General features: G+C 49.2%; 1 protein-coding gene across 2 annotated transcripts in view; it reads right to left on the reverse strand.

Annotated features, from left to right (window-relative positions):
• ABCC6 (ATP binding cassette subfamily C member 6) overlaps window positions 1,041-25,296 on the reverse strand; it is a 65,610-nt gene continuing 41,354 nt past the window's right edge. Inside the window, exons 21-32 of one of the 2 annotated variants that reach the window (XM_018040950.1) lie at window positions 24,736-24,811; window positions 22,263-22,383; window positions 20,583-20,790; window positions 14,108-14,418; window positions 12,155-12,354; window positions 10,113-10,239; window positions 8,640-8,741; window positions 7,216-7,362; window positions 4,944-5,102; window positions 4,587-4,753; window positions 2,094-2,288; window positions 1,041-1,779 (exon numbers count right to left, since the gene is read on the reverse strand). In XM_018040950.1, the coding sequence (XP_017896439.1) occupies window positions 1,671-1,779; window positions 2,094-2,288; window positions 4,587-4,753; window positions 4,944-5,102; window positions 7,216-7,362; window positions 8,640-8,741; window positions 10,113-10,239; window positions 12,155-12,354; window positions 14,108-14,418; window positions 20,583-20,790; window positions 22,263-22,383; window positions 24,736-24,811 (1,922 nt within the window). In that variant the 3' untranslated portion in view covers window positions 1,041-1,670. The remainder of the gene's footprint in view (window positions 1,780-2,093; window positions 2,289-4,586; window positions 4,754-4,943; window positions 5,103-7,215; window positions 7,363-8,639; window positions 8,742-10,112; window positions 10,240-12,154; window positions 12,355-14,107; window positions 14,419-20,582; window positions 20,791-22,262; window positions 22,384-24,735; window positions 24,812-25,296) is intronic. The other variant, XM_018040951.1, reaches the window with a different exon arrangement.

Below are 25,296 nucleotides of genomic sequence, written 5' to 3' on the forward strand. Positions count from 1 at the left end.
CAAGTGGGGTTTATCCTAAATTCACAAGGATGGTTCAACACACAAAACCAACGTGATACACCATGTAAACAAAAGATAAAAACCACATAATCACCTCAATAGATGCAGAAAAAGCATCTGACAAAATGCCATTCATGAGAAAAAGTCTTAGCAAAGTGGGTACTGAGGGAACATATCTCAAGATAATAAAAGTCATTTATGACAAATCCACAGCTCAGAATACTTTGAAAGCCTCTCTGCTAAAGTCCAGAATAAGACAAGGATGCCCACTCTTACTTCTGTTCAAGGTAGTACCAGGAGTCCTATTCACAGCAATTAGACAAGACGATGAATCCAAACTGGGAGGGAAGAGGCAAAATCGTCATTATATGCAGATGATATGCTACTATATATAGAAAACCCTAAAGAGACTCCACACAAACCCTACTAGAACTGATAAATTCAGCAGGATAGCAGGATACAAGCTTAACACAGAAATCTGTTGCATTTTTTTACACCAACAATGAAATGTCAGAAAGGGAAAGTAAGAAAAAAACTTTCAAAATTGCAACCCCCAAATAAAATACTTAGGAATAAACCTAAGGAGGTAAAAGACATATTGCTGAGAACTCTTAAGATATTAATAAAAGGAATTTGTGGTGCTGGAGAAGATTCTTGAGAGTCCCTTGGACTGCAAGGAGATCAAACCAGTCAATCCTAATTGGAAATCAATTCTGAATATTCATTGGAAGGACTGATGCTGAAGCTCCAATACTTTGGCCACCTGATTTTAAGAGCCAACTCTTTAGAAAAGACCCTGATGTTGGGAAAGATTGAAGGCAAAAGGAGAAGGAGGCAGCAGAGGATGAGATGGCTGGAAAGCATTACTGACTCAATGGACATGAATTGGAGCAAACTCTGGGACATAGTGAAGGACGGAGAAGCCTGGCGTGCTGCCTGGGGTTGCAAAGAGTCTGACATGACTGAGTGAGTGAATGATAACAACCACAAAGATGGTTCAAAGAAATAGATACTCCATGCTCTTGAACTGGAAGAATTAATATTGTTAAAATAGTCGTATTTTATGACTTTCATGATGTATATATAGCACAGGAAACTATACTTAATATCCTATAATCATAATGGAAAAGAATATTAAAAAATATATGTATCATCACTTTGCTATACAGTAGTAATTATCACAACATTGTCAATCAGCTATACTTGAAAGATGTTACTACTAGTGGGGAAGGGGTATACAGGAGCTCTCTGGACTATTTTGTCTTTAACTGCTTGTCAATCTGCAATCATCTCAAAATCGAAGGGGTACTCTGTAAAAGGTACACACACCATTGCTCCAGCCCCAGGGATTCTGATTTCATTGGTCTGTGGTGGAGCCTGAGCACAGACATTTGGGGGTCCCTGGTTGAGCTCAGGGGGCAGCCAGGGCAGCCAGCTGCTGTTGACTTTGGATCTGGGATAGAAGGGGTTGGATGGGCCCTGATCAGGCCAACTTTGGGGTGGCTGCATCCTCCTGGCTCTGGGATGATATGGCACTTTCTCCTTCCAGAGAGTAGAAAGGAGTCTAGACTCAAGTCCATGGGGCCATTGATGACCCCAGGTCAGCATGTCTCCAGGGCTTGGCAGAATCTCCAGGTTGGTGGGGCCAGAGGAGGATCAAGGGGCCACACTCAGACCAGGCCTGACTCCTGTGCCAGCCTGTAAAACAGGCCCTTCTGGGCCAGCAGCTGGGCCGGGCTGCCACTCTCTGCCACCTGCCCCTCGTCCATGACCAGAACCCTGCAGGGGAGAAAGAGACAGGCAGCTCCTTAGATTCCAGCCCACAGACTCAGTTGCTCTGAAGGCTGAGCATGTCTGCTCTGAGAGAGTCTGGCCTTCCATGCAGCTTCTTGACCCTGATGACCCAGTTGGAAGCATCTGCTGGACATGTCCTCAGGCTCATCCTTCCCTTGTGGGCATCAGTCTTGCCATCTGTACAATGGGCACTTGATAATGTATTCCCGAGCCCTTCCAGCTCTAAACCCTGATGCCTTCCTCTGCTTGCAGGAGTGCCAGCTACATGGAGTGGGATGGAGGGGAGGGGGAAGGCTTACCTGGCACAGTCCAGCACAGAGTGCAGGCGGTGGGCAATGAGCAGTACTGTGCACTGCGCAAGCCAGCTCCCCAGGGCGGCCTGCATCTGGCGCTCTGTCCCTGGGTCCACAGCAGCCGTGGCCTCGTCCAGAATGAGGATCTGGGTTTTCCGGAGAAGGGCACGTGCCAGACACAGGAGCTGCTTCTGGCCCACGCTGGGAATGAGTAGGACAGTCAGGTCAGATGTCTGCACCTCGGGCCTGACCTGCTGGACATGCCCACAAATGTGCCCCCATTCCCACGGGAGCCACAGGAGGGAGGGATGCATGTCCCTACTTGCGGGTCCCCTGTCTACAGAGCTGATAGGAATCCTCACCCTGCCTTTTTTGAGCAGAGTGACATTAGGCAAGTCATACAAAGCCTTTGTGCCTCAGTCTCCCCATCTGTGGAATGGCTATTTCTGTCTCTATTCTATGGTCTTCACTGTGTGCCAGACACATCCCGTGTGCTGGTGGATACTGACTCATCTCATGGAGACCACAAAGGTGGGGGTTATATTACAGAATCCTTCCTCACTAGGTTGTAAGGACAAGCTAAGTCATGTAAAAGCCGTGATCATCACAGAGTAAGTCCTTCTTTTACCCCAATTACAGATGAGGAAGTTGAGGGTCAAGGACACGCAGTCACTGAGCTCCCAGAGCCTGGAGGCTCAAGGGTCTTTGAGGGGCTATTTCCTGCCATGTTCAGCTGCTGCTCTGAGTAAACCCTTTAGGGAACCTGGACTGACTGGCCTGGTGGGTGTCAGATGCCTGGACCTTGCTCCAGACTCACCGCTTATGAGCCAGGCAAGTTGGTAAGTCTGAAGCCCCAGATTCCAACTCTGTACAATGGGATTAGTGAGACTGTAGCTTTGAGGATTAAAATGAATAGTGAAATGAATATTTCTTACACACCAGGCACCGTGTCAACAACTTTACATGTATTGTTCAATCCTTTCACGGGTAGGCAGGTTCTAATTATTATTCCCATTTTGCAGATGAGGAAACTGAAACACAGGGGATTAAGTAACTTGCCCAAGGTCCTCCACTATGTCTATGCTCTTGGCCACCAAGCTCTGCTGCCCCTCTACTGCCATTACCACCCATGGGGCCTTACCCGCCATGGGCCCTTACCCATGGGTAAGGGTTGAAGAACCCAGAATGTCTTGAGTTTTGAAAAGGGATACACCTGCACATCTATGTTCACAGCAGCACTATTGACAGTAGCCAAAATGTTCAAACAACCCAAGCACCCATCAAAGGATAAACGGATAAGAAAAATGTGATCTATCCATACAACAGAATATTATTCAGCCTTTAAAAAAGGAGGAAATCTGGCCCTTGTTACATCATGGGTGAACCTGGAGGACAGTATGTTATGTGTGATAAGCTAGTCCCAGGAAGACAAGTTCTATAGTATTCTACTTGCTAGGTAGTTAAAATAGGGAAACAGGGCCCCAAATGGTGGTCCAAAATGACAATGGGAGAACATACTCACACTTCTTTCCCTGATTGGACCTGCTGAGTTCATGCCTCATTTACATTTGCACAACATCCTCCTCTCAACCCCTGCCCTGATTGGTCTCGGCTTATACTTCATTTGCATAAGAAATTGGAGCCCAGAGGGAAGACACGACCCCTTCCCTGATTGGTTTTGGGCTCATGACTCATTTGCATGGGGCACAACCAATCAAGCCCCAGGAACCACCAAAGAGGAAGTAACAAGACATATAAAAAGGAAAACTGAGACAAGACCCTTCCTACGGGGGTTGGTCTGCTTTCTCCTCTCAAGAGAGTACTGCTTGCTTAATAAATCCTGCCTGCTTGAGCCGTCCTGGTCTGTCATTTCAATCCTTTGCTATGACAAGACAAGAACCGAGGGAGAAGAACTGACCCAATATCCTTAAATGAAGTACCAAGAATTGTCAAGCCCAGTGAAACAAAGTTAAAGGGGGCTGGAGGGAGGGACAAATAGAGAATTGCCGTTTAACAGCTATAGAGTTTCCATTTCACAAAATGAAAAAATTCTGGAGGCACAATGATGTAAATGTACTTAACTCTACAGAACTGAACACTAAAACATGGTTAAGATGGTAAATTTTATGCTATGTGTATTTTACTACAATTTCTTATAGCTTTTAAAGGCATACATCATATGTTACTTAACAACCCCAGTGAGAAAAATAAAGACATAAATTGCCTTGTGTCAGCAGAGGTTGGCTTTTGCCACCAAAGAAATTTAGAAACAACTTTAGGAAAAAGAAACTTGATACTCGGAGATTGTGTTGGAGTTAGAATTGCTTATGAGCGATGGGATTTGTACTGAGGTTACAAACAGGACAGGGTTGATAATCCTATATGATAATCCTATGGAGACGACTTCCAGGGCATATTACCCTGGTCGGGGGGACATTGGCCACACCTGCCTCTCCCCCAGCACCTCACAGAGCTTTTGGCTGGCTGGGGTGACCCTACCTCAGGTTGTCGCCTTGGTCAGTACACTCGTAGTGCAGCTGGCCAGGCAGGCTGGCCACCGTGGCTCTGAGATGCACCGTCTCCAAGACCTCCCAGATGGCTTCATCCGTGTGCTCATGTAGCATGTCGAGGTTCATTCGCAGAGAGCCAGGGAACAAGGTGGGGTCCTGGCCAGGAGGGACAGCAAGTCAGAGCTGGGCCCAGTCACCCCTCCCACCTCTGCCCACCCCTCCCGCCTCTGCCCACACCTTCTGCCTCTGCCCACCCCTCCCACCTCTGTCCACCCCTCCATCTGTGCCCACTCCTCCCACCTCTGTCCACCCCTCCCACCTCTGCCCACCCCTCCCCAGGCCTCACCTGGGGGATGATGGTGACCCTGGACCGCAACGTGTGCAGCCCCACTTGGGCGATGGGGACCCCGTCGATCCAGATCCCACCCTCAGCTGCCTCCACGAGCCGCAGCAGGCCCCCAGCCAGGGAGGACTTTCCGGCCCCTGTCCTGCCAACAATGCCCACCTGCCAGGGGATGGGATGGCATGGTCTGTTCCAAACAGGCCTGGCCAGAAGGGAGGCCACAGAGGGTTCCTGGACATGTCTTTGCTAGATGTTTACCCTGCACCCAAGATCCATCCATCTATGCATCATCCATTGTGCATCCATCCTCCTATCTGCCCATCTGTCCTTCCATCTGCCCACCTGTCCATATATCCATTCATCAATCCGTCCAACCATCTGTCTGCATTCTTCTCTATCTTTCCCTCATCCTGATATATCTCTCCCATCTTTTCATTCATTTCCCCACCCTTCCTTTTGCTCCTTCATCCTTCCATCCTTCCCTATCCTTTCATCCACACCACTCCATCGCTCTCACCTTCCCTTCATCCCATGTCACCTATGTCCCATCCTTCTCTCAGTGCCCCTTCCTCCTACCCCTCCCTCCCTCACCCTTTCTTCCAACTACACTCTGATCCTTTCATCTGTCCATCCTTCCTTCCAGGCACCATCCTTCATGCATACTCCTTCCTTCTGTCTCTTTCACTCCACCCTATCCATCCATCCATCCATCCATCCATCCATCCATCCTTCCATCCATGCCTCTTCCTTCCTTCCATCCAGCCCCCAACCCCAGCCATCCATCCTTCATCCTTCCATCTACCTGCCCATCTTTTAATCCATCCCCCATCCTTCCTTGACATTTTGTGCGGGATCAACACGGTTTAATAAATGAATGAAGCATCTGTGTCACCCACTGTATGGCAGGCACTCTTTAAGGCACCAGGAGTACAGAAATTAAGGAGTCCCTGCTCCAAAGGGCTCACCATCTGGTCTTGGAAATAGCGCCCTTGAGTAAACTTAATTTTAACACAGTATGATGAACAAGCCCTCTCTATAGTCAAGCTCTGGCCCTGCAGCAATGGAGGCAAGCATGGAGCTGCTGTTCATGTTGCCTGGGATGGAGGTTGATCAGAGAAGGCTTCATGGAGGAGGAGATACTTGAGCGGAATCTTGAAGGATAAGCAGGAGTTCAGGGAGGGCGAAGATTCTAGCTGAATGATACCAAGTACTCGGCTGCAACCTCTCCGAGGGCACCACCGTGTGTGCATCTGGCCTAGAGGCCGCTGCTCCACAAATGGTGCCTAATCCCCTGTCGGACAGTGAGTGAAGTGGGTAGCTGGGTAGGGCCTTGCATGCCAAGCTCAGGAGTTTGGGTTTTACTGGAAGAACGTGAGGAGGGAGGGAGGTCTGGAGCAGGGAAATGACACACTCAAATCAAGATCACAGGAAAACAGGCTGGAGGTTGTGAAACAGGAGGTTGGGGGGCCTGGAGCAGTGGGGGGAGGGCAGAGAGGAAGTACCGTTGTGTGGGGAGGGTAGAGAAGGATTCAGGGATTCAATGAAGCAGCCTGACTGCTGCTGCTGCTGCTAAGTCGCTTCAGTCGTGTCTGATTCTGTGCGACCCCGTAGACGGCAGCCCACCAGGCTCCCCCGTCCCTGGGATTCTCCAGGCAAGAACACTGGAGTGGGTTGCCATTTCCTTCTCCTGACTAGGCATCTGTAAATAAAATGATGCTAGGCTTGATGTTGGAGTGAAAATGCAAATAATCATGAATAAAAAAGAATTGGTGAACACTTTTATAGCACTTGCTATGTGCCAGGTAGGCACTGCTCCATTCAGTTTCTATGTATTAACCCAGTTAAATTTCTCAACAGCTCTAGGAGGTTGCCATTATTATTCCCATTATTACAGAGGAGAAAACTGAGACCAAAGCATGCAGTGACTTGCCCAAGGTCAGCCATAGCAAAGCCAGAAACAGAGCCCATGCGGACTGGATAATATGTGGACATTCAGCACAGCACCCAGCACATAGTAGGTGTTCAACTAATGACAGAGGAAAAAGAAAGAAGTTGGGGAGATGCTTCATTATCTGAGACATCAAGAAGGTGAGTGGTTTCACCGAGAAGGAAGTTGGTCTGGGGAAGATGGTAAGTTCCATCAAGGGAGTGGGGGGTCTGGAGACTGGGGACCTGAGGTATGGAGGGAAGGAAGGAGCTGGTGCTAAGCACCAGGACCCTGGGGTGATGCCCAGCCTGGCCACCACGAGGAGGAAGTTGTAGGTGAGCCGCTCACCTTCTCTCCTGCATTGATCCTGAAGGACACGCCCCGCACGGCCAGTGGGAGCTCGGGTCGGTATCTCAGCCCAAAATCCCGGAACTCAATCTGCCCCCTACGAGGCCAGGGTGGGTGGGCTGCACAGGTAAGCAGCTTCCAGGGAGCCTGAGGCAGGAGGGGACACGGGGTCAGGGGAGCATTTCTCCAGGCTTCTCATGAAATGGCCTACCTCTCTGATCCTCAGTTACCTCTTCTGTAAAATCGGCATGCATGCTAAGTCACTTTAGTCACATCTGACTCTTTGGGACCCCACAGACTATAGCCCGCCAGGCTCCTCTGTCTATGGGATTCTCCAGGCAAGAACACTGGAGTGGGTTGCCATGCCCTCCTTCAGGGGAGCTTCCCAACCCAGGGATCAAACCCATGTCAATCATGTCTCCTGCACTGCCAGGTGGATTCTTTACCTAGTAGTGCCACCTGGGAAGCCCCATAAAATGGGCATATTTATTGCTATTCTATAGAGTTCTTAGGGGGCATAGACTATAGCAAGGCTGAAAACAAATATTGAGTATTGTGAAAATTATAATGGTGTTTGCTACTCTTTAAATTATTATTACTAGCCAGTATGAATTGTCAAGTAATATTCTTTCACTAATAGAGGTAGATACTCTCCTTTTTCTTAATGAAAAGTGCAACTCTGTGCAGTGTGGAGACTCATGCTGCCATACGCTATTCCTGTGACCTTGAACAGGTCACTCCACTCTCTTGAGCCTTGACTTTCCCATCCATGAAATGGGGCTAATGAGAGCGGTGGACATGTGTTGAGCATTTACGGTGTGTTGGACTCGGTAAGAAGTCTTTATTGTGGGATGACCTCCTAGTACACCCAGAACTGTTAGGCTGCCGCTGTGTTTCTCTTCTGTTCCTACAATGCTGCAATTACGTTTCAGTAAAACCAGTCCCATGGACTGTAGCCTGCCAGGCTCCTCTGTCTATGGAATACTCCAGGCAAGAATACTGAAGTGGGCTGCCATTTCCTTCTCCAGGGGATCTTCCCAATCCAGGGATCAAACTCAAGTTTCCCACACGCTGCAGGCAGATTCTTTACCATCTGAACCACCAGAGAAGCCTCCAACTATCATGTTACCATCACGCCATTGCTATGCTTCTGTAATGTTGCCACCATGTTACTATCATGCTGTTACTCATGGCCCCCTGTCATTCAGAGTGCCCTGCTGTGCCTCAGCTAGGAAGCAGAGGAACCAGGATTTGACCTCGTTCCAGACCCTACCCTCTTAACTATGACTGCCCCCTGGGCTGTGACTCTGGTCTACAGCAGTGGGGGCCCTGAAGCCGGCGGCAGATGTCAACCTGGGTCCGCCGTCCTGTGCTATGAAGCTCAGATGGGACCTGCTGCCCCCGCCCCACCTCCCGCCCGTCACCTCCTTGGGCGTCTGGGCATAGTCCTTCAGTCGCTCCACCGACACAATGCTGCTCTCCAGGTCTGTCCAGCTGCGAACGGCCCACTGCAGCGTCTGGGTCACCTGGTGCGAAAAGACCCCTCAGGACAGCTTCAGCAAGACCACCCCGTAGGTGAGGCAGGGGCTGGGAGGCGGGATCCGGGGCAGACTAGGGGGCAGAGTTTGACAGTAGCCACAAGGACCCCTCTTTCCCTTTAGTCGAACTGGAGTATGTGGACCAGAAACGAGCCCTCAGACATCAGCTTGTCAAATCCTTCTTGAAGCAGGTAGGGAGACAGGACCAGAGAGGGCGCACAGCCCTCCCTAGGACACCAGCAGGGCCCAGGCCCACTAACTTCCATTCAGAGGGGACTCCCTCCATGGATTTCCCGTCACACCGGGAACCTCACTGAGCTCCTCACCAGGGCCCACTCGCCCAGTCTGCGCCAGCCCTGCCCCCAGCCCTCCCAGCCTCTCCCTCTAAGCTTGCCCTCACCCTCCAGCCACACCGCCTTTCATGCTGCTCCTCCAACAGCAGTTGCACCTCTCCTCCCACGCCAGGGCCTTTCCTCCTGCTGATGCCACACCAGGACCACTCTCCACTTCCCTTCCCCATCATCCCACTCAAGACTCGCAGATCTCAGGCCCCCTCCTCAGTGTTGCCTCTGGACCACGCGCTAGAAAAGGACCCTTCCGTCAGGCAGGCTCCCTCCTCTTACTTGGTGCATCCTTAAGCTAAGTTGCCTCAACTATAGAATGAGGACAATAACAGTACCTGCGGGACTGGATGAGCCAGTGTTTATAAAGCTCTTAGAACAATGTCTCATTCACAGTGAATGCCACTTGCGTATGCAAGTGTGTGTTTATATATATATATGTTTTTTTTTTTTTTCTTCCCTTAGAAGTGAAAAAAGTGAAAGTGTTAGTTGCTCAGCGGTGTCTAACTCTTTGTGATTCACAGACTGGAACCCGCCAGGCTCCACTGTCCATGGGATTCTATAGGAAAGAATACTGGACTGGGTTGCCATTCCCTTCTCCAGGGGATCTTCCTGACCCAGGGGTCAAACCCAGGTCTCCTGCATTACAGGTGGATTCTTTACTGTCTGAGCCACCAGGGAAGCCATCCTTTACAGATGTCATAACCTGACACTAGATATTGTTATTAAGAGTTAACAAAACATTAACAACATGCTGGAAATGGACTCTATATATGTTATCTCAATGAATCTTTACAACAGCTGGAAGGAAGGGGTTACTGCCCATTTTTCAGAGGAGCACACTGAGGCTCTGGGAGGGAAGAAGAGTCTTGCCCGAGGTCCAGCCTAGGCTCTTGCAGAGCCGTGTTTTCCTCAGTGGCTGGTAGGCTGGACTCGGGTCCTTGAAGGTCCCCCTGGCAGGGGTCTGCGTCCATTCTGCCCACAGCCCGGAGCCCAGGTTGGGGGGTGTCTGGAGTACCTGGAGGGCGGCAGAGACAGAGAAGCCCACGAGGCCGGGGCTGAGGTGGGCCTTGCTCAGCACCGCGCACATGGCGGCTGCGAACACCAGCCCGTTCCCCACCAGCTCCAGGTTGGCAGCGAGCCACCTGCGAAGGGACAGGTAAGAGTGGGGTCAGTGGGGGCCTCTCGAGGGACACCTGCTTCCCTGGGCACAAGAGCTGTGCCAGCTCGAGTGCCCACAGGGTCCTGGCTACAATCTCCTTCACACCCAGGCCCCGCCCGAGCTCGGAGGGTGGGGGAGGCCCAGGCTGCCTCATCTCGCCTGCGCCCAGCTCAGGACCCAGCACACAGTAGGTGCTCAAGTAAGCTCTGCTTTCTGTCCCTGGGCTGTGGCAAGCCACATCCCCTGTGTTCCCCCTGCCTGAACCCCACCTCCATCTTCACCTGACCAACATCCTACCCTCACACAAGTCAGCTCAGATATCACCTCCTCGGAGAGCCCTTCAGACCACTCCTTCCTTCTATCACTCTCGAAAACTAAACTAATGTGCCCTTGACTGTCGGCCTCCACCAGCAGATCGTGAGCTCCATGAGGGCAGCAACTCCGTCTTGCTCACGGCTCTGTCCCCGCCAAGAGCCCAGCACAGGATCCGGCACGCAGTGGGTGCTCAACAGACATACATCGAGCGGCTAGAGAAAGACGCGCCCCTTTTACTGCATCCCTGCGCTACCATTCATTCGTTTATTCATTCGTTCAGCAGCTGTGTATTAGGCGCTTACTGTGTGCCACATATGCAGGAGATGCTGGGGACGAGATAAAAAGCCCTGTCTTCAGGGAGCTCTGGGTTTCACTGCACATAACACCTAGTCCTCCTAACAACACCATGGTGGGGAGACTCTTGTCCCCAATGGACAGATGAGGACACAGGGGCTCAGAGGGTCCCAGTCCACACACATAATAAACACAGCAATGTGAAGCCACATCTGCCTGATTGAGGGTCTGCCACTTCCTAGATGGCTGACCTTGAGGGAGTCCCTTCACTTCTTTCCTCCCTAGCTTACCCATCTGTGGAATGAAATAATATCTGGCTTATTACAGTTGAGAGGGTTAAATGAGATACACCCGCCATATATGGTGCAGAAATCATTGACCTCTGGACAAAGTAGGTGCTTCCTAGATGTTTGTAAGGTTCCTCCTCCCTAGGCTAGGACCCCAGGAAGGGGCCAGGGCAGGTCCCCCAGAAGGCAGATGGAGTTGAGACACTACCCACAGCTACAGAGCTTCACAGCTCCAGCTGGCTGGGGACCTGGGCAGAAAAGAGAGGAACTGACATTTACTGAATTCACATCTGCTACATGCTTGCCCTTCTCCACACTCTGGCATCACACTGTCTGGATTCAAATTCTGATTCCACCATATATTTGCTGTGTGGCTCTGGGAAAGTTCCTAAATCTCTCTGTGCCTAAGAGTCATCCTCTGTAAAAGAGTCTCTGTCTGGTGGCGTTGCTAAAAGGATTAAATCAATTAACCCACAGAAGATGCTCAGGACTGTGCTGGTTATGTAGTGAGCACGTTACAAGTATTAGCTATGAGTATATTTGTTTAATCTCAACAGCCACTCCACAAGTGCAAACCCACTTTAACGAATAAGGCTCAGAGAGGTTATGTGACATGCCCAAGATCAACCAGCTAGAAAGTTGGAGAGCTGGGATTTGCACCTGTGTCTGTCTGTGCTCAAAGCTGGTGTTCTTATTCTTGCTTAGTACTGGAAGAAGGCTGAGGATGTTTATGTAGCCCCTTTGTCATCAAGGCAACAGAGCGTTCTGCCCTTTTTCTGACATCTGTACCTCCTGCCCACCTGCTGTTGGGGAACCCCCAGGCCAATCTGCATCTGCTCATAGTGTGAGCCCTGTGCACCCCTGGGATCTAGGCTCTGTTTACCCTCAACTCGCGGTGTGACCCTGGGCAGGCCACTTGACCTCTCCAGCCACACAGTATGACATTCTCTCATTCTCAGAGGACACAGATGGATTACAGGGGCTTCTCTGACCCCTTCCTACCTGTCAGCCACCAGCCGCGGGAAACAGACTCTCTGGGTTTCATCCATGTGGGCGTCATTCTGAGCCACAAAGGGGCCCTGGACCCGGAAGGCCCTGACCACTGGCCCGCCCTGGAATGTCTCGGCCACGTGAGAACACACATACGAGTATCTGGCTGACTCCAGGCGTCTGAGCTGGCACGAGCTGGCCACGTATAGGCTCTGAAGTGGGACGGCAGAGAAGTCACAAACATAGAGTCTGAGAAGCAGAGGGAGTTGTCACCAGCTAGCTGTGTGACCTTGGGTCAGTTGCCTCTCCTCTCTGGGCTCCAATGTCCTTTCAGAATCAGAGTTCCATGGGTCGTTTTAAAATCACCTGGGAAGCTTCAAAAATTCCCAGTGCCTCACCCCAGAACTATTAAGTCGGAATTTCTGGCATCATCAGCATGGCTTTGGAATTTTTAAAAAGCCTTCAAGTGAGTCTCAAGCACAGCCAGGGTGGAGAAAGCACTAATTTGTTGTATATGTCTCATTCTCAGCTCCAAGACCAACTGCTTCACGCAGGGCCAGTCATTGCGGGAACAAAGCCACAACAGGCAAGGAAGGCAGCTGGACAAGCCGAACGCATTCACTTAACTCGAGGATCACATGTCAGGTGCTGGGGCCACAGTGATGCACGCAACATATGTTGTTAACTGCTTTGACATTGGACATGTTGTATAGCTGGCAGGGAGGGAGGAACCTGCTTTTGTATCACCGGGCTGCATGCCAGGCTGTTTCCAAATACAGCTGACTCTTGAACAACATGGGTCTGAACTGCATGAGTTCACTTATTTGCGGATTTTCAGTAAATCTCAATAGTAAATACTACCCTATGACACAATCCAGGCTTGGCCGAATCTGTGGATATGAAGGAACTGTGTCTACAGAGGAGTGACTGTAACCTGGAAGCACATTTTCAATAGCAAGGAGGGTTGGTGCCTCTAATCTCCATGTTGTTCAAGGCTGAACTGCAGTATTCGGTCATGGTGAGGTGGGCATTTGGAGGTGGGCAGTGATGTGAATACAGAAGCAGTAAGCATCGTTCACAGCCTATATGTAAGAATACCAGGGACTCAGAGGGATTAAGAAGTGGTCCAAGCCTCTACAGAACACAAGTGCCAGGACCCGGATTCAAATCCATCTCTGCCCAACTCCAAAGCTTCAGACAGAGAAAGCAGTTCCTCTCCCAGCTCCAGAGGGCATAGAAGAGACTTGGGATAGTTGTGGAGGGAAGTGATACCACTGAGCCATCAGACCTGCCCTCTGGAGAAGGCATGTGTGCAAAATTAGGCCAAGCAGAACTGAATAAGTGATTCTTAAATATTAGCATGGATTGGAATTATCTGGAAGGTTCTTTAAAATCCAGATTTCTGGGCCCCACCTCCATAGTATCTGAATCAGGGGGTCTTGGATGGGGCCTGAGAAGGTGTATTTCTAACTAGTTCCCAGGTGAAACTGATGCTTCTCTTCTAATAACACACTTTGAGATCCACTCAGGGGTGATATGGAGTGACAGCACCCTGATGACAGCTGATCCCCTACACCCTGGGAGCATAAGTCATTGAATTTGGTTCTTGTGTTTAAGCTAATTTCAGCTGGTCTCTGGTTTTAACCACTGAAAGAGTCTAGCCTAATACAACAGTCTTCAAGAGCTTGCAATGCCTCCTTGGTTTCCAGATCACTGGAGAACAGGAAGCTGATTTCAGCAGCAGCCTGATAAACTGTTAGACATTAAGAACTTTGATGTGAACATTTGAAAGACAGAGATGAGAATAAGTGTTAGACTGTGGTGTCTCTGTCTCTGAGAATTCTTCTAGGGGTGGCCCCTAGATGTCCAGCTGTGTGGAACCTCTTACACTGAGTCCTGTCCAGAGACAGGGCCTGGTAGAGGTGACATTGGATGACCCCAGGAGCCTCCTTGAGCTCTCCTTACCTGAAACCCAGCATAGAGGAGGAGCAGCGGCAGGATGGCCACAACAGCCAGTGGGGTGGCCACCGTCACCACCAGCCCAACCTCCAGGAGTCCGAAGGCGTACATCAGTAGAGACCGGAGTTTGTCTGGGATGTCCACATCTACTGTGTCTGTCTCCTTGGAGAAGCGGTTCAGCAGGTTCCCAACGGGCGTCCGCTCGAAGAAGCCAATAGGAGACCGGGCCACATCCCACAGCAGCCCCCGGAAGAGCAGGCTTGATGCCTGGATCCCACCGAGGAGCACTGTGGCCATGGAGGCAAACAGCCCGATTGCTGGGGACAGAGACATCAGGGCATCAGGGCTGGGGACCCCATCACCCCATGGTGGCTATCTTATGATCTGACCACCCTGATTATCCCTTGATGGAACCACCATGTAGAGGGTTGAATAGTGTCCCCCCTCCAAACTCATGTCTACCAGGAATCTCAGAAAGCAACCTTATTTGGAAATAGAGTCTCTGAAGATATTTTTAGTGAATGAGCTTGAGACAAAATTATCCTGGATTTAGGGCAGGGTCTAAATCCAATGAGGAGAAGGCAACTGCACCCCACTTCAGCACTCTTGCCTGGAAAATCCCATGGACGGAGGAGCCTGGTGGGCCGCAGTCCATGGCGTCGCCAAGAGTAGGACACGACTGAGCGATTTCACTTTCACTTTCCACTTTCATGCATTGGAGAAGGAAATGGCAACCCACTCCAGTGTTCTTGCCTGGAGAATCCCAGGGATGGGGGAGCCTCATGGGCTGCCATCTATGGGGTCGCACAGAGTCAGACACGACTGAAGCGACTTAGCAGCAGCAGCAAAATCCAATGACCGGTGCCACTGGATAAGAAGAGAAGATGCTGTGGTGCACCACAAGCCCAGGTAGGCCAAGGATGGCCGGCAACCGGCAGAAGCTAGGCGAAAGGCATGGGACAGTCTCTCCTTCAGAGCCTCCAAGAGGGACCGATTTTTGCTGACGCCCTCACTTTGGACTTCTGGCTTCAGAACTGTGAGAGAATAAAATTTCTGTTGTTCCAAGCTACCGAGCTTGTGGTCATCAGTTTTATGGCAGCCCTGTTGTTCTTGCCGTTTAGTCGCTTAGTAGTGTCTGACTCTTTTGCGACCTCATGGACCGTAGGCTGCCAGGCTTCTCTGTCCATGGGATTGTTCAGGCAAGAATACTGGAGTGAGTTCCCCTTTCCTCCTCCAGGGGATCTTCCTGACCCAGGGATCGAGCCCACGTCTCTTGCACTGGTAGGTGGATTCTTTACCATTAGTGCCACCTTGGGGAGCCCATGGCAGCCTTAGGAAACCAATATACCCACTTCCTCCCAGAGCCCACCTATGTGCTTGGAATGGAGCTAACTTCACTCTCTGTTTCTAGAAAAGGGAGAATTTCATCCCTGGACAATCCAAACCTCTGCAGTTAGTTCATGTGAACTATGACCCAAGTGTCATAGTTGGGTGAACACATGACCCAAGTCAGGCCAATAAGAGTGAGACCTGGGACTTTGCTAGGACTTTTGGGAAGAGGTGCTCACTTTTTTGAGGTGGCCAGACCGGAACTGTGAGATACCATCTTACCACCAAAGCAGGTTGCCTGCCTGCACAGGAAGCTATCATAGAGGAAGAAAGTGAAGCTAATCTTCTAGCATTTGTTGAGCCTCTGGATCCAGCCATACCTGAAGCTAGTTACCTATGGATTCCAGTCACATAAGCCAATACGTTCTCTTGCTGCTTAAACTAGGTTGAGACATATAGTTTCATATAGTTAGTACATTATACCTATATAGTTTGTAGCTATATTAATTTCAAATAGAGCAGACTTTGGAGTAAGGAAAGTTATCAGGGATAAAGAAGGCTTTATATAATGATAAACATCTCAGTTCTTAAGAAGACAGAACAATCCTTAATGTGTACTGCCTAACAAAAGGGCATCAAAATATGTGAGGCAGAAACTGGTAGAACTGCAAGGAGAAACAGATGCATCCATTATCAGTTAGAGACCTCAACTCCTCTCTATAAGAAAAGGACAGATGCAGTGGGCAGAAAATCAGTAAGGACAGAGATGAACTCAACACCATCATCAGTCAACTGGATACAATGAACATCAACAGATCACTTCATCCAATGGCAGCAGAACACAAATCCCTAAGTTCATATGAAACATTCACTAAGATAGACCACATTCTGGGCCATAGAATACACTTTCACAAATTTAAAAGAGGAGAAACTTCACAATGTCTATCCTCAGACTGCACTGGAATCACACAGAAACAACAAATACTTGGAAAATCCCCAAATACTTGAAGATTCAACAACACATTTCTAAGTAACACATGGGTCAAAGAAGAAACCTCATGAGACGTTTTAAAATATTTTAAACTAAATGAAAATAAGAACACAACTTATCAAATTTGGAGGATGTAGTGAAAACAGTACTTAAAATAAGTGTGTAGCACTGAATGGGGCTTCCCAGGTGGTGCGAGTGCTAAAGAACCCGCCTGCAGAAGACATAAGAGATGCAGGTTTGACCCTGGGTGAGAAGATCCCTTGGAGGAGGGCATGGCTACCACTCCAGTATTCTGGCCTGGGGAGTCCCATGGACAGAGCACCCTGGGGGGCTCCAGCCCATAGGGTGGCAAAGAGTCAGACTGAAGTGACTTAGTGAGAGACTGATCGTACTGAATACGTACATATTAGAAAAAAAGGAAGATCTAAAATTCACCATCTGAGCTTTCACCCTAGGAAACTAGAAGGAAGAGAAAACGGAATCCAAAATGAGCAGAAGAAAGTAAACAGTAAAAATCAATGACATGGAAAACAGGAAATCATAAAGAAAATCAATGAAAACAAAGCCAAGTTCTTTGAAAAGATAAAAAGTTTTTTAAAAAAGATAAAAAAGATAAGCTTATAGCCAGACTAAGAAAAAAGAGAGAGGAGACAAATTACTAATATCTGAACTTTTAAATAAAAGGATGTCATTACAGGTCCCATGGATATTAAAAGTATAATAAATGAATACTAGGAATAACTCTATGCCTATAAATTTGACAACCTAGGAGAAATGGACCAATTCCTTGATAGATACAATCTACCTAGACTTATGCAAGAAGAAATAATCCAAGTAGGCCTATTCAGAAACTATTAGAGAAACTAAATTGATAATAGCTTTCCAAAACAGAAAGTGCCAGGCTCAGGTGAGTTCCTCGTTGAGTTCTAACAAATATTTAAGGAGAAATTAGATTAATCTCTACAATCTTTTTCAGATTCTCTAGAATTTCTTTCAGAGGATTGAAGCAGTGGGAATATTTCCTAACTTACTCTATGAGGTCAGCATTCCCTAAAGCCAGAATCAGACAGACATTACAAGAAAACTACATGGACCAATGTCTCTAAAGAATGGACATGTAAAAATCCTCAACAAAATAACGAATGAAATCTGACAATGTATGAAATGAATTATACATCATGACCAACTGGAATTTATCCCAGATGTGCAGAGCTGCTTCAACATTTGAAAAATCAATTAATGTAATCTACTACAGAGCAGACTAAAGAAGAAAAATCACACGATCATATCAATAAATGCAGCAAAAGATGATAAAATCCAGCACTTGTTCGTGACAAAAAAACAACCCCCCCCCAAACAACAAAAACCTCTCTCAGTAACATATGACTACATTAAACTAAAAAGCTTTTGCATGGTGAAGTAAATTATCAACAAAATGAAAAATTAGCCTACTGAATGGGAAAAGTTATTTGCAAATGTTATTTCTGATAAGGAGTTCATATCCAAAATATACTAAGAACTCATCCAACTCAATGTCAAAAAACCAAACCACCCAACTAAAAAATGCACGGAGAATCTGAATGGATATTTTTTCAAGTACTACATACAGATGGTCAATGGGTGCTTAAAAAGATGCTCACCGTCACTAGTCATCAGGGAAACGTAAATCAAACCACAATGAGGTATCATCTCACACCTGTCAATGTCAGCTATTCTAAAAGACAACAAAACAAGTGTTGGTGAGGGTGTGGAGGAAAGAGAACCCTTGTGCGCTGTAGACGAGAATGCAAACTGGTGTGGCCACGATGGAAGATTGTATGGGGACTCCTCAAAAAATTGAAAGTGGAACTTCCATACAATCCAGCAGGTCCACGTCTAGATATTTATTCCCCCAAAATGAAAACACGAATTTGAAAAGATATAGGCACCGCTATGCTCATTGCAGTATAATTTACAAAAGCCAAGATGTGGAAGAAACATAAGTGCCCACTGATAGATGAATGGATATATAAGACGTAGTATATGTACAACAGAACATGACTCAGCCAAAAAGAAATCTCCTGCCATTTGGGACAACATGGATGGACCTAGAAGGCATTGCGCTAAATGAAATGACAGAGAAAGACAAATCTTGTGTAATTTGACTTACATGTGGAATAGAGAGGACAAAACAAACAAACATAACTAAACAGAGTCACACATACAGAGAGAAGAACAGGAGGTTGCTATAGGGGAGGGGAGAGGAGGGAGGAGAGAAATAGGTCAGAGGTTAAAAGGGACAAATTTCCCTTCACGATATAAATGGGTGAAGAGGCATGAAATATACAGTGTGAGGTAATATTGTCCATAATTATATACTGGCTTTTTATGGTGACAGAGCACAACTAAGACTTCCCGTGGTCATCAGTTTGAAATGCAGACAAATGTCAAATTACTGTGGAATTTAACAGGAAACGGGCATGAGACCAACAGTCAACCAGCACCGTAAGGGAAAGGTGCAAACTCTGAAGAGGAACTAACGCAGCGCTGTATGTTACACTTCAAAAACAAGCACACTCATACCAGATTTCTGGTCACCAGCGGTGAGGTATGGGGGGAGGGAGAACTGGATAAACATGGCCAAAGGCACAAACTTCTAGCTATTAGGCAAGTAAATACTAGGGGTGTAACGTGCAACATGCTAAACATAATTAACACTGAAAGAGAAAGTGTTAGTCAGTTGTGTCCAACTCTTTGCAACCCCATGGACTGCAGCGCACCAGGCTCCAGGCTCCTGTCCATGGGATTCTCCAGGCAAGCATACTGGAGCGGGTTGCCATTCCTTTCTCCAGGGGATCTTCCCAACCCAGGGATCGAACCTGGGTCTCCTGCATTTCAGGCATCTTCTTTACCATCTGAGCCACCTGGAAGCCCTAATTAACACTGATGCATGTTGTATATGAAAGCTAAGAGAGTAACTCCTAAGAGTTCTCATCACAAGGAAAAATTGTTTAATATTTAACATTTTGTATCTCATACAGAGATGACAGGTGTTCACCAAACTTACTGTGGTAATCAGTTCATGATGTAAGTCATGAACAGTGCTGCGTGTCAACTACATCAGTAAATGTGGAAGAAAAATATGGTATAGAACTCAGAAAAAATAAAAAAGACTGTGTGGTATTGGGTGAAAGCACAGACACTCAGATCCATGAAACAAAGGTCAACGTGTAGAGCGCAGATAATTGTAGGGCAGTGAAACTATTCCGTATGACACTCTAATGGTGGATATATGTCATTATGCATTTGTCCAAGCCTACAGGATGTACAACTCTCAGAGTGAACCCTGATGAAAACCGGGGACTCTGGGGGACTTCCCTCCTGGTCCAATGGCTAAGACTCCGCACCCCCAATGCAGGTGGCCCAGGGGGGATCCCTGCTCTCGGAACTAGATCCCACATGCCGCAGCTAAAGATCCTGCATGCTGAAACGAAGATCAAAGATCCCACGTGCCTCAACTGAGGCAAAGCACAGTCATCCCCGCTCCCCCCCCGAAAAAAAAGAAGAAGACTGTTAAAAAAAAAAAAAAAACAACTGTGGACTTCAGGTAGCTAGGATATAGGTTCATTATCTGTGACAAACACACCACTAGGGGGGATGTTGATAATGACCTAGGCTATATTTATGCCGAGGTGGGGGGTATGTTTCTATACCTTCTGCTCAATTTTGCTGTGAACCCAAAACATAAAGCTATTTAAAAAAAAGAGAGAGAGAGAAGTTGGGGGCAATGATGATGGGGAAGTGGTTCAGGATCCACCTCCTCTGGGGGTTGGGAGGGGGGCAGCGGCAGCCATGTAGGGGTGCTGGAAGCCACCAGCAGCCAGACTTTGGAGTGGTCCTCTGCTTGGGGGAAGGAGAGTCCAGCTGACCTGCTGCCCCACGTAAGTGCTCAGGTGCCCCCAAACCTGGGGGCCAACATTCTGCCTTTGCCAATGAGGCTGGGAGAGACTCTAAGGGGTCTGTAAAAGTAGGGACTTCCCCAGCCCCAGCTTAAGGATGCAGGTCTGTGTTTGTACCCAGGACGGATACACAGATGCTCAGGAAAGAGAGGGTGAGCCCGGGTGTATAGGTGAGGCAGCCCCGAGGAACTCTTGGGTGCAGCTGGAGGATGGAGAGGGGTACCTTGGAGACAGCCCAGGAGCCCGAAGACCCAGCCCCGCAGGGCCGTGTGAGTCTGCTGCCCGTCCACGGTGGGGTCGTCTGCCCACAGGCTCAGCCAGTAGCCACGGCAGAAGGAGGCCACTTGCTGGCAGAGGAAGAGGAAAAGTGCGTAGAGGCAGAGCGGGGTGCCCACCGCTCGTAGGTAGGTCAGGTACACGGTAGCCTTCACCTGTAGCACACATAGGAGAGATGCGGGCAGAGCGACGTCCCGGGGCAGACAGGAAGGGCCAGGTGGGGCTCCCAAAACACGCCAACAGGCAGATGGAACCACCATGCAGTACCTCCCGCCTGGAGCACCACCTCCCCCAGGCCCACCCGGTCTCAGGACCCCCTTCCTCTGTGGCTCCCAGGTGGCCAGTGGGAGCCTTAATAGGACAGGAGGTGGCACTTTCTGGGTTGGGAGTGCTTATCTGAACACCTACTACAGACAGGCACGTGTCTCCATCTCCTATTTCCCCCTTGAGAGATGGGAAACTGAGGCACAGCGTGGGTCAGTCATTTATTTAAGGTCTAGTTCCTACAAATATGAAATTCTGCATGCAGCTGCACCCAGAATGAACTTGTTCAAACAGCCACCTGACCCCGCATTGCTGTTGCTGACCTGCCCTTGACTTTCTCTTGCTCTCAGAAGAAATTCCGAACCTCGGTACACCTCTGACCTCACCCGCCTGCTCTGCACTATCTGCCGGCCTCATGGGATCCTTCTCTCTGGCTTCTTCTCGCTTCAAGGCCTTGACCCCGGCGGTTCCCTCTGCCTGCAATGCTCTTCCCTGCTCTTTCCATGGCTGGTTCCCTCACCTCCCTCAGGGATGTCAAATGTCGCTCTTCAGAGCACCCTATCCAAGCAGGCCCCCGACTCTTGCTTGGTCCCTATCTCATCACTTTTCTTTATTTTCTTTACAGCATCTATCATTACCTGATATCACCTTTCTTATTAGCCTAATTGTTTCCTAACCCCACCACCACTGGCCTGCAATCTCCACCAAGGCAGAAACGGGGTCTGGCACACGTGGGAGTTCTGAAGATGTTTGCTGGGTGGATGAGTAGGTGGATGTTTGAGTGGACGAATGGGTGAGTGAACAGGTAGATGGGTGGGCGGAAGAGTGAAAGAGTGGTCTGTAAGAGGCTGGGTGGAGACACGGATGGCAGCATGGATGGACGGGTGGGTGACTGGGTGAGTGAAGAGTTGGATAGCTGGGTGAGACGGATAGAAGCCTGAGTAGATGGGTGGGTGGAAAGGAAAATGGATGGATGGATGAATGAATAGGTAGGGAGTGGATGGGTGGACAAAGCAGCATAGGAAAGGAGAAATACTGTAAACTTCAGATTCAGACTGTCCTAAGTTTGAGTCCCGAGTGGTCACTTGCTAGCTGTGAGAACACAGACAAATCTCTAAACTCCTTAAGGACTCAGTTTCTTCATCCCTAAAATGGAGCCATCATCATCTGAGTTTATGGTGGTTGTGAACATTAAGAAGTATGAAGTGTCTGGAATCTTACCTGGCACATAGTAGGTGGTCAATAAAGGTGAGTCGTGCCCCCCAGCCTCTTCCCGCACCCAGTGCTGTGTGTGCTGGGAGGTCCCGAGCCCCGGGGGCAGCAGCGGCCGTGGATGTGGGGGGAGGGGGGCACAGATGGTTACCCTGCCATGCTGCGTGCGGTCCTTTCCCTTCGGCTGTCCTGGCCCCTCAGGATCATCCAGGGGAAGCCCTGTCTGGGCCTCTGAGGCAGCGCTGTCCTTCTCAGGCACTAACTTCACGAACCTGTCATTTAGAGCAAATGAGGACAAATCAGCATCTCCCCTCATGGGGTGTATGGTAGCCACTGAGCCCCTCACTCACTCACTCACTCATTCAACTAACACTGTGAGCACCAATTAGGTGCCACGCTCCCATTCTCCATCTGCAGTGCCAGCTAGATGCCACCTATTACCCCAGAGTCGGTCAAGCCTGTTCTTCCAATGCCATCTCACTGAAGGAGCTCCTCGGCTTTCATTTTGGCCTGAGCATTGCTGCAATCATTTTGCACCGGCTGTTTACTCTCAGATTTGTCAGTCCAGGTTTTCAGGAAGTCTGCTGAACACTTTCGGATTGTTCCTATTAACTGTGGCTGAGTAGGCAGATGACCTTAAGTATGAATTGCCATTTACTGTGAAACCATGGGCAGTTGACTAATCTCTCCATGCCTCAGTTTCCTCAGATGTAAAATGGGGATAATCTATGTCTGTCTATCTATCATCTATCAACCAATCATCTACCCATCAATCTATTTATTCATCTATCAATTTATCTTTGTGATATTGTGATTTATGTTAAGAAATATGTATTTGGTCTTTGACCCCATCCCTGGCACAGAGCTCCTAAAACCCTTGTAAATTCCTAAGTGAGAAGAGCCTTGAGATCATCTCTGTTCTACTGAGATGACTCTGGGTGGGTTCCTGGATGGGGGGCTGGTCACCAGAAAAACTAAGCCATGATTAGAAGCTTGGGATTTTTCAGCCCCACCCCGATTCTCCAGTGAGGGAAGAGGGGCGGGAAATGGAGTTAATGATGAACCATGCCTAGAGGTTGACACACCAGGCTCCATGCAGACAGAAGCTCCTGTGTGTAGGACCCTCCCAGACCTCGCCCTGTGTGTCTCTTTATCTGGCTGTTCTATCTCCTTGATCACATCCTTCAATAAACTGAATGCAGTGGGCTATTTGAGCAAATTAATCAAACTCAAGGAGGGTGTGATGCAAGCCCCCGATTCGTCCCCAAGTAGGACAGAAGTTGTGTGAACCCTGGGGACCTACTACTTGTGACTGGCATCTGAAGTGGGGGGAGCAGGCTTGAGGGACTGAGCTCTTCGCTTGAGGGATCTGACATTCTCTCCAGGTGGTCAGCGTCAGAACTGAGTTCAATTGTAGGACATCCTGTTGGTGCTGGAGAATCGCTTGCTGTGAAGGTTTGCAGGGGGTAGGGGAGCACCCATCTGGTGTCAGAAGTGAATGATGTAGTTGTGTGAGAGCTTCCCTGGTGGCACAGTGGTAAAGAACCTCTCTGCCAATGCAGGAGACACAGGTTTGAACCCTGGGTTGGGAAGATCTCCTGGAGAAGGAAATGGCAACCCACTTCAATATTCTTGCCTGGATGATCCCATGGATAGAGGAACCTGGCGGGCTATAGTCCATGGGGTTGCAAAAGAGTCGGACACAACTTAGCAATGAAAAGACAATAATGATGGAGAGAAAGGGGGTGGATGATTAGCAAGTTTTTCCAATACAATATTCATCTACCTACATCCATGTATCTGTTTTTCTCTGTCTTGCTATTTATGTACCTACCTACCTACTTACCTCTCTACCTATTATCTATCTACCCATCATCTAGCTACATGTCTATCTATCTGCTCTTACTTAGGATTACCATACACCATGGGCCTGCCCAGCAAATGGCCCAGGAGTGCTCTGGGTGACTGGCCGTGATGGGAGGAACTGGGCCCAGCCTCAAGGACTGAGGCCCCTCCACTGTCCCTTGTAGTCCCCCAATGATTGGCACTTAAGTTCTCCCTCTCTGGCACCCAGTGGTCTTCTTGTTCTCTTTTACAAGGTCACTTTCCATAAAAATGGAGCGCATAGGTGGTCCGTCCCCCTGTTGCAGATGGCACCTCAGTGAGTCCATCAGTGAGTGGCTAGAGGGAGCTGGAGAAAGGGGGACACCAGGCCTCCCCCTGGTGACCCCGCCAGCACCAAGTGACGCTGAAACCCTTCAAAGCATGAGCCACAGGGCCTGGCACGGACATTAACAAGCATGGTCTGACTCCTTCTTTGCATCGGCCCTGCCCCACTACGGCCACGAGACAACTCTGACAAAATCCACGGCCTTCATCACACCTGAGATTGGTCATTCTGTGAAAGGGACACGTGGGGACTTAGTTATTTTGGCTAATTGACCGGTCAGCGGTCTCTGGTGAGTCGTCCTGCACTGGGCCCCGTGGTGGGTCTTCAGCAGGTGTTCAATCCAGAACGGTTGGGGCCGCCCCACCCTCCTGAGATGCAGGCGGTATAACACTGCACCTGTGCTTTGGCCTCGGCTTTCGGGCCTTCCCTGTGCTCAGCACCACAGCGAACTCACCTCTCTGATCCGCCCTCAGGCCTCCCACCTGCAGCAGAGCCTCTGGGGTCTTTGGCACCGGCCGGGCGTTCTGTTTCTGCAAGGTCAAGGGAGCCGCGTCACTCGATGCAGGTCGGTGCCTCGGGGTCCGGATGCTGGCTCTGACGCCCACTGGCTGTGCTGCTTCCACTTGCTGAGCGTCCGCGTCCTCTCACCTGGCTCCTTCTCTCTCACTCCGTCCTCCCTGGGTTCTTCCCGGAACCTCATTCATTCACTCACTTATTCACTTGGCAAAAATAACCCAGCTGGGAAACAGCAATAATCACTGCACCAAGTCCAACCGCTTGAGACCCCCCAGTGCCCTCGCACAAGCAGTTCACTGTTTCTGGAATGTTCTTTTCCAGGTAGCTCTCACCCAAACTCAGATGTCCTCTCCCCAAGGAAGAACCCTCCTGCCCACCATCCCCCAGGCTGGGAGGGTCCTATCTTCAAGCCCCAGGTGGGTGACACAGTGAATCAACGTTTAGGGACTTTACCACGGTGAGCCACTGCTTAGCAGAGGAGGCGGAGCCTGGGATGGGG

Source organism: Capra hircus, chromosome 25, assembly GCF_001704415.2.
Source record: "Capra hircus breed San Clemente chromosome 25, ASM170441v1, whole genome shotgun sequence".
In the NCBI taxonomy this organism is placed as follows: Eukaryota; Metazoa; Chordata; class Mammalia; order Artiodactyla; family Bovidae; genus Capra; species Capra hircus.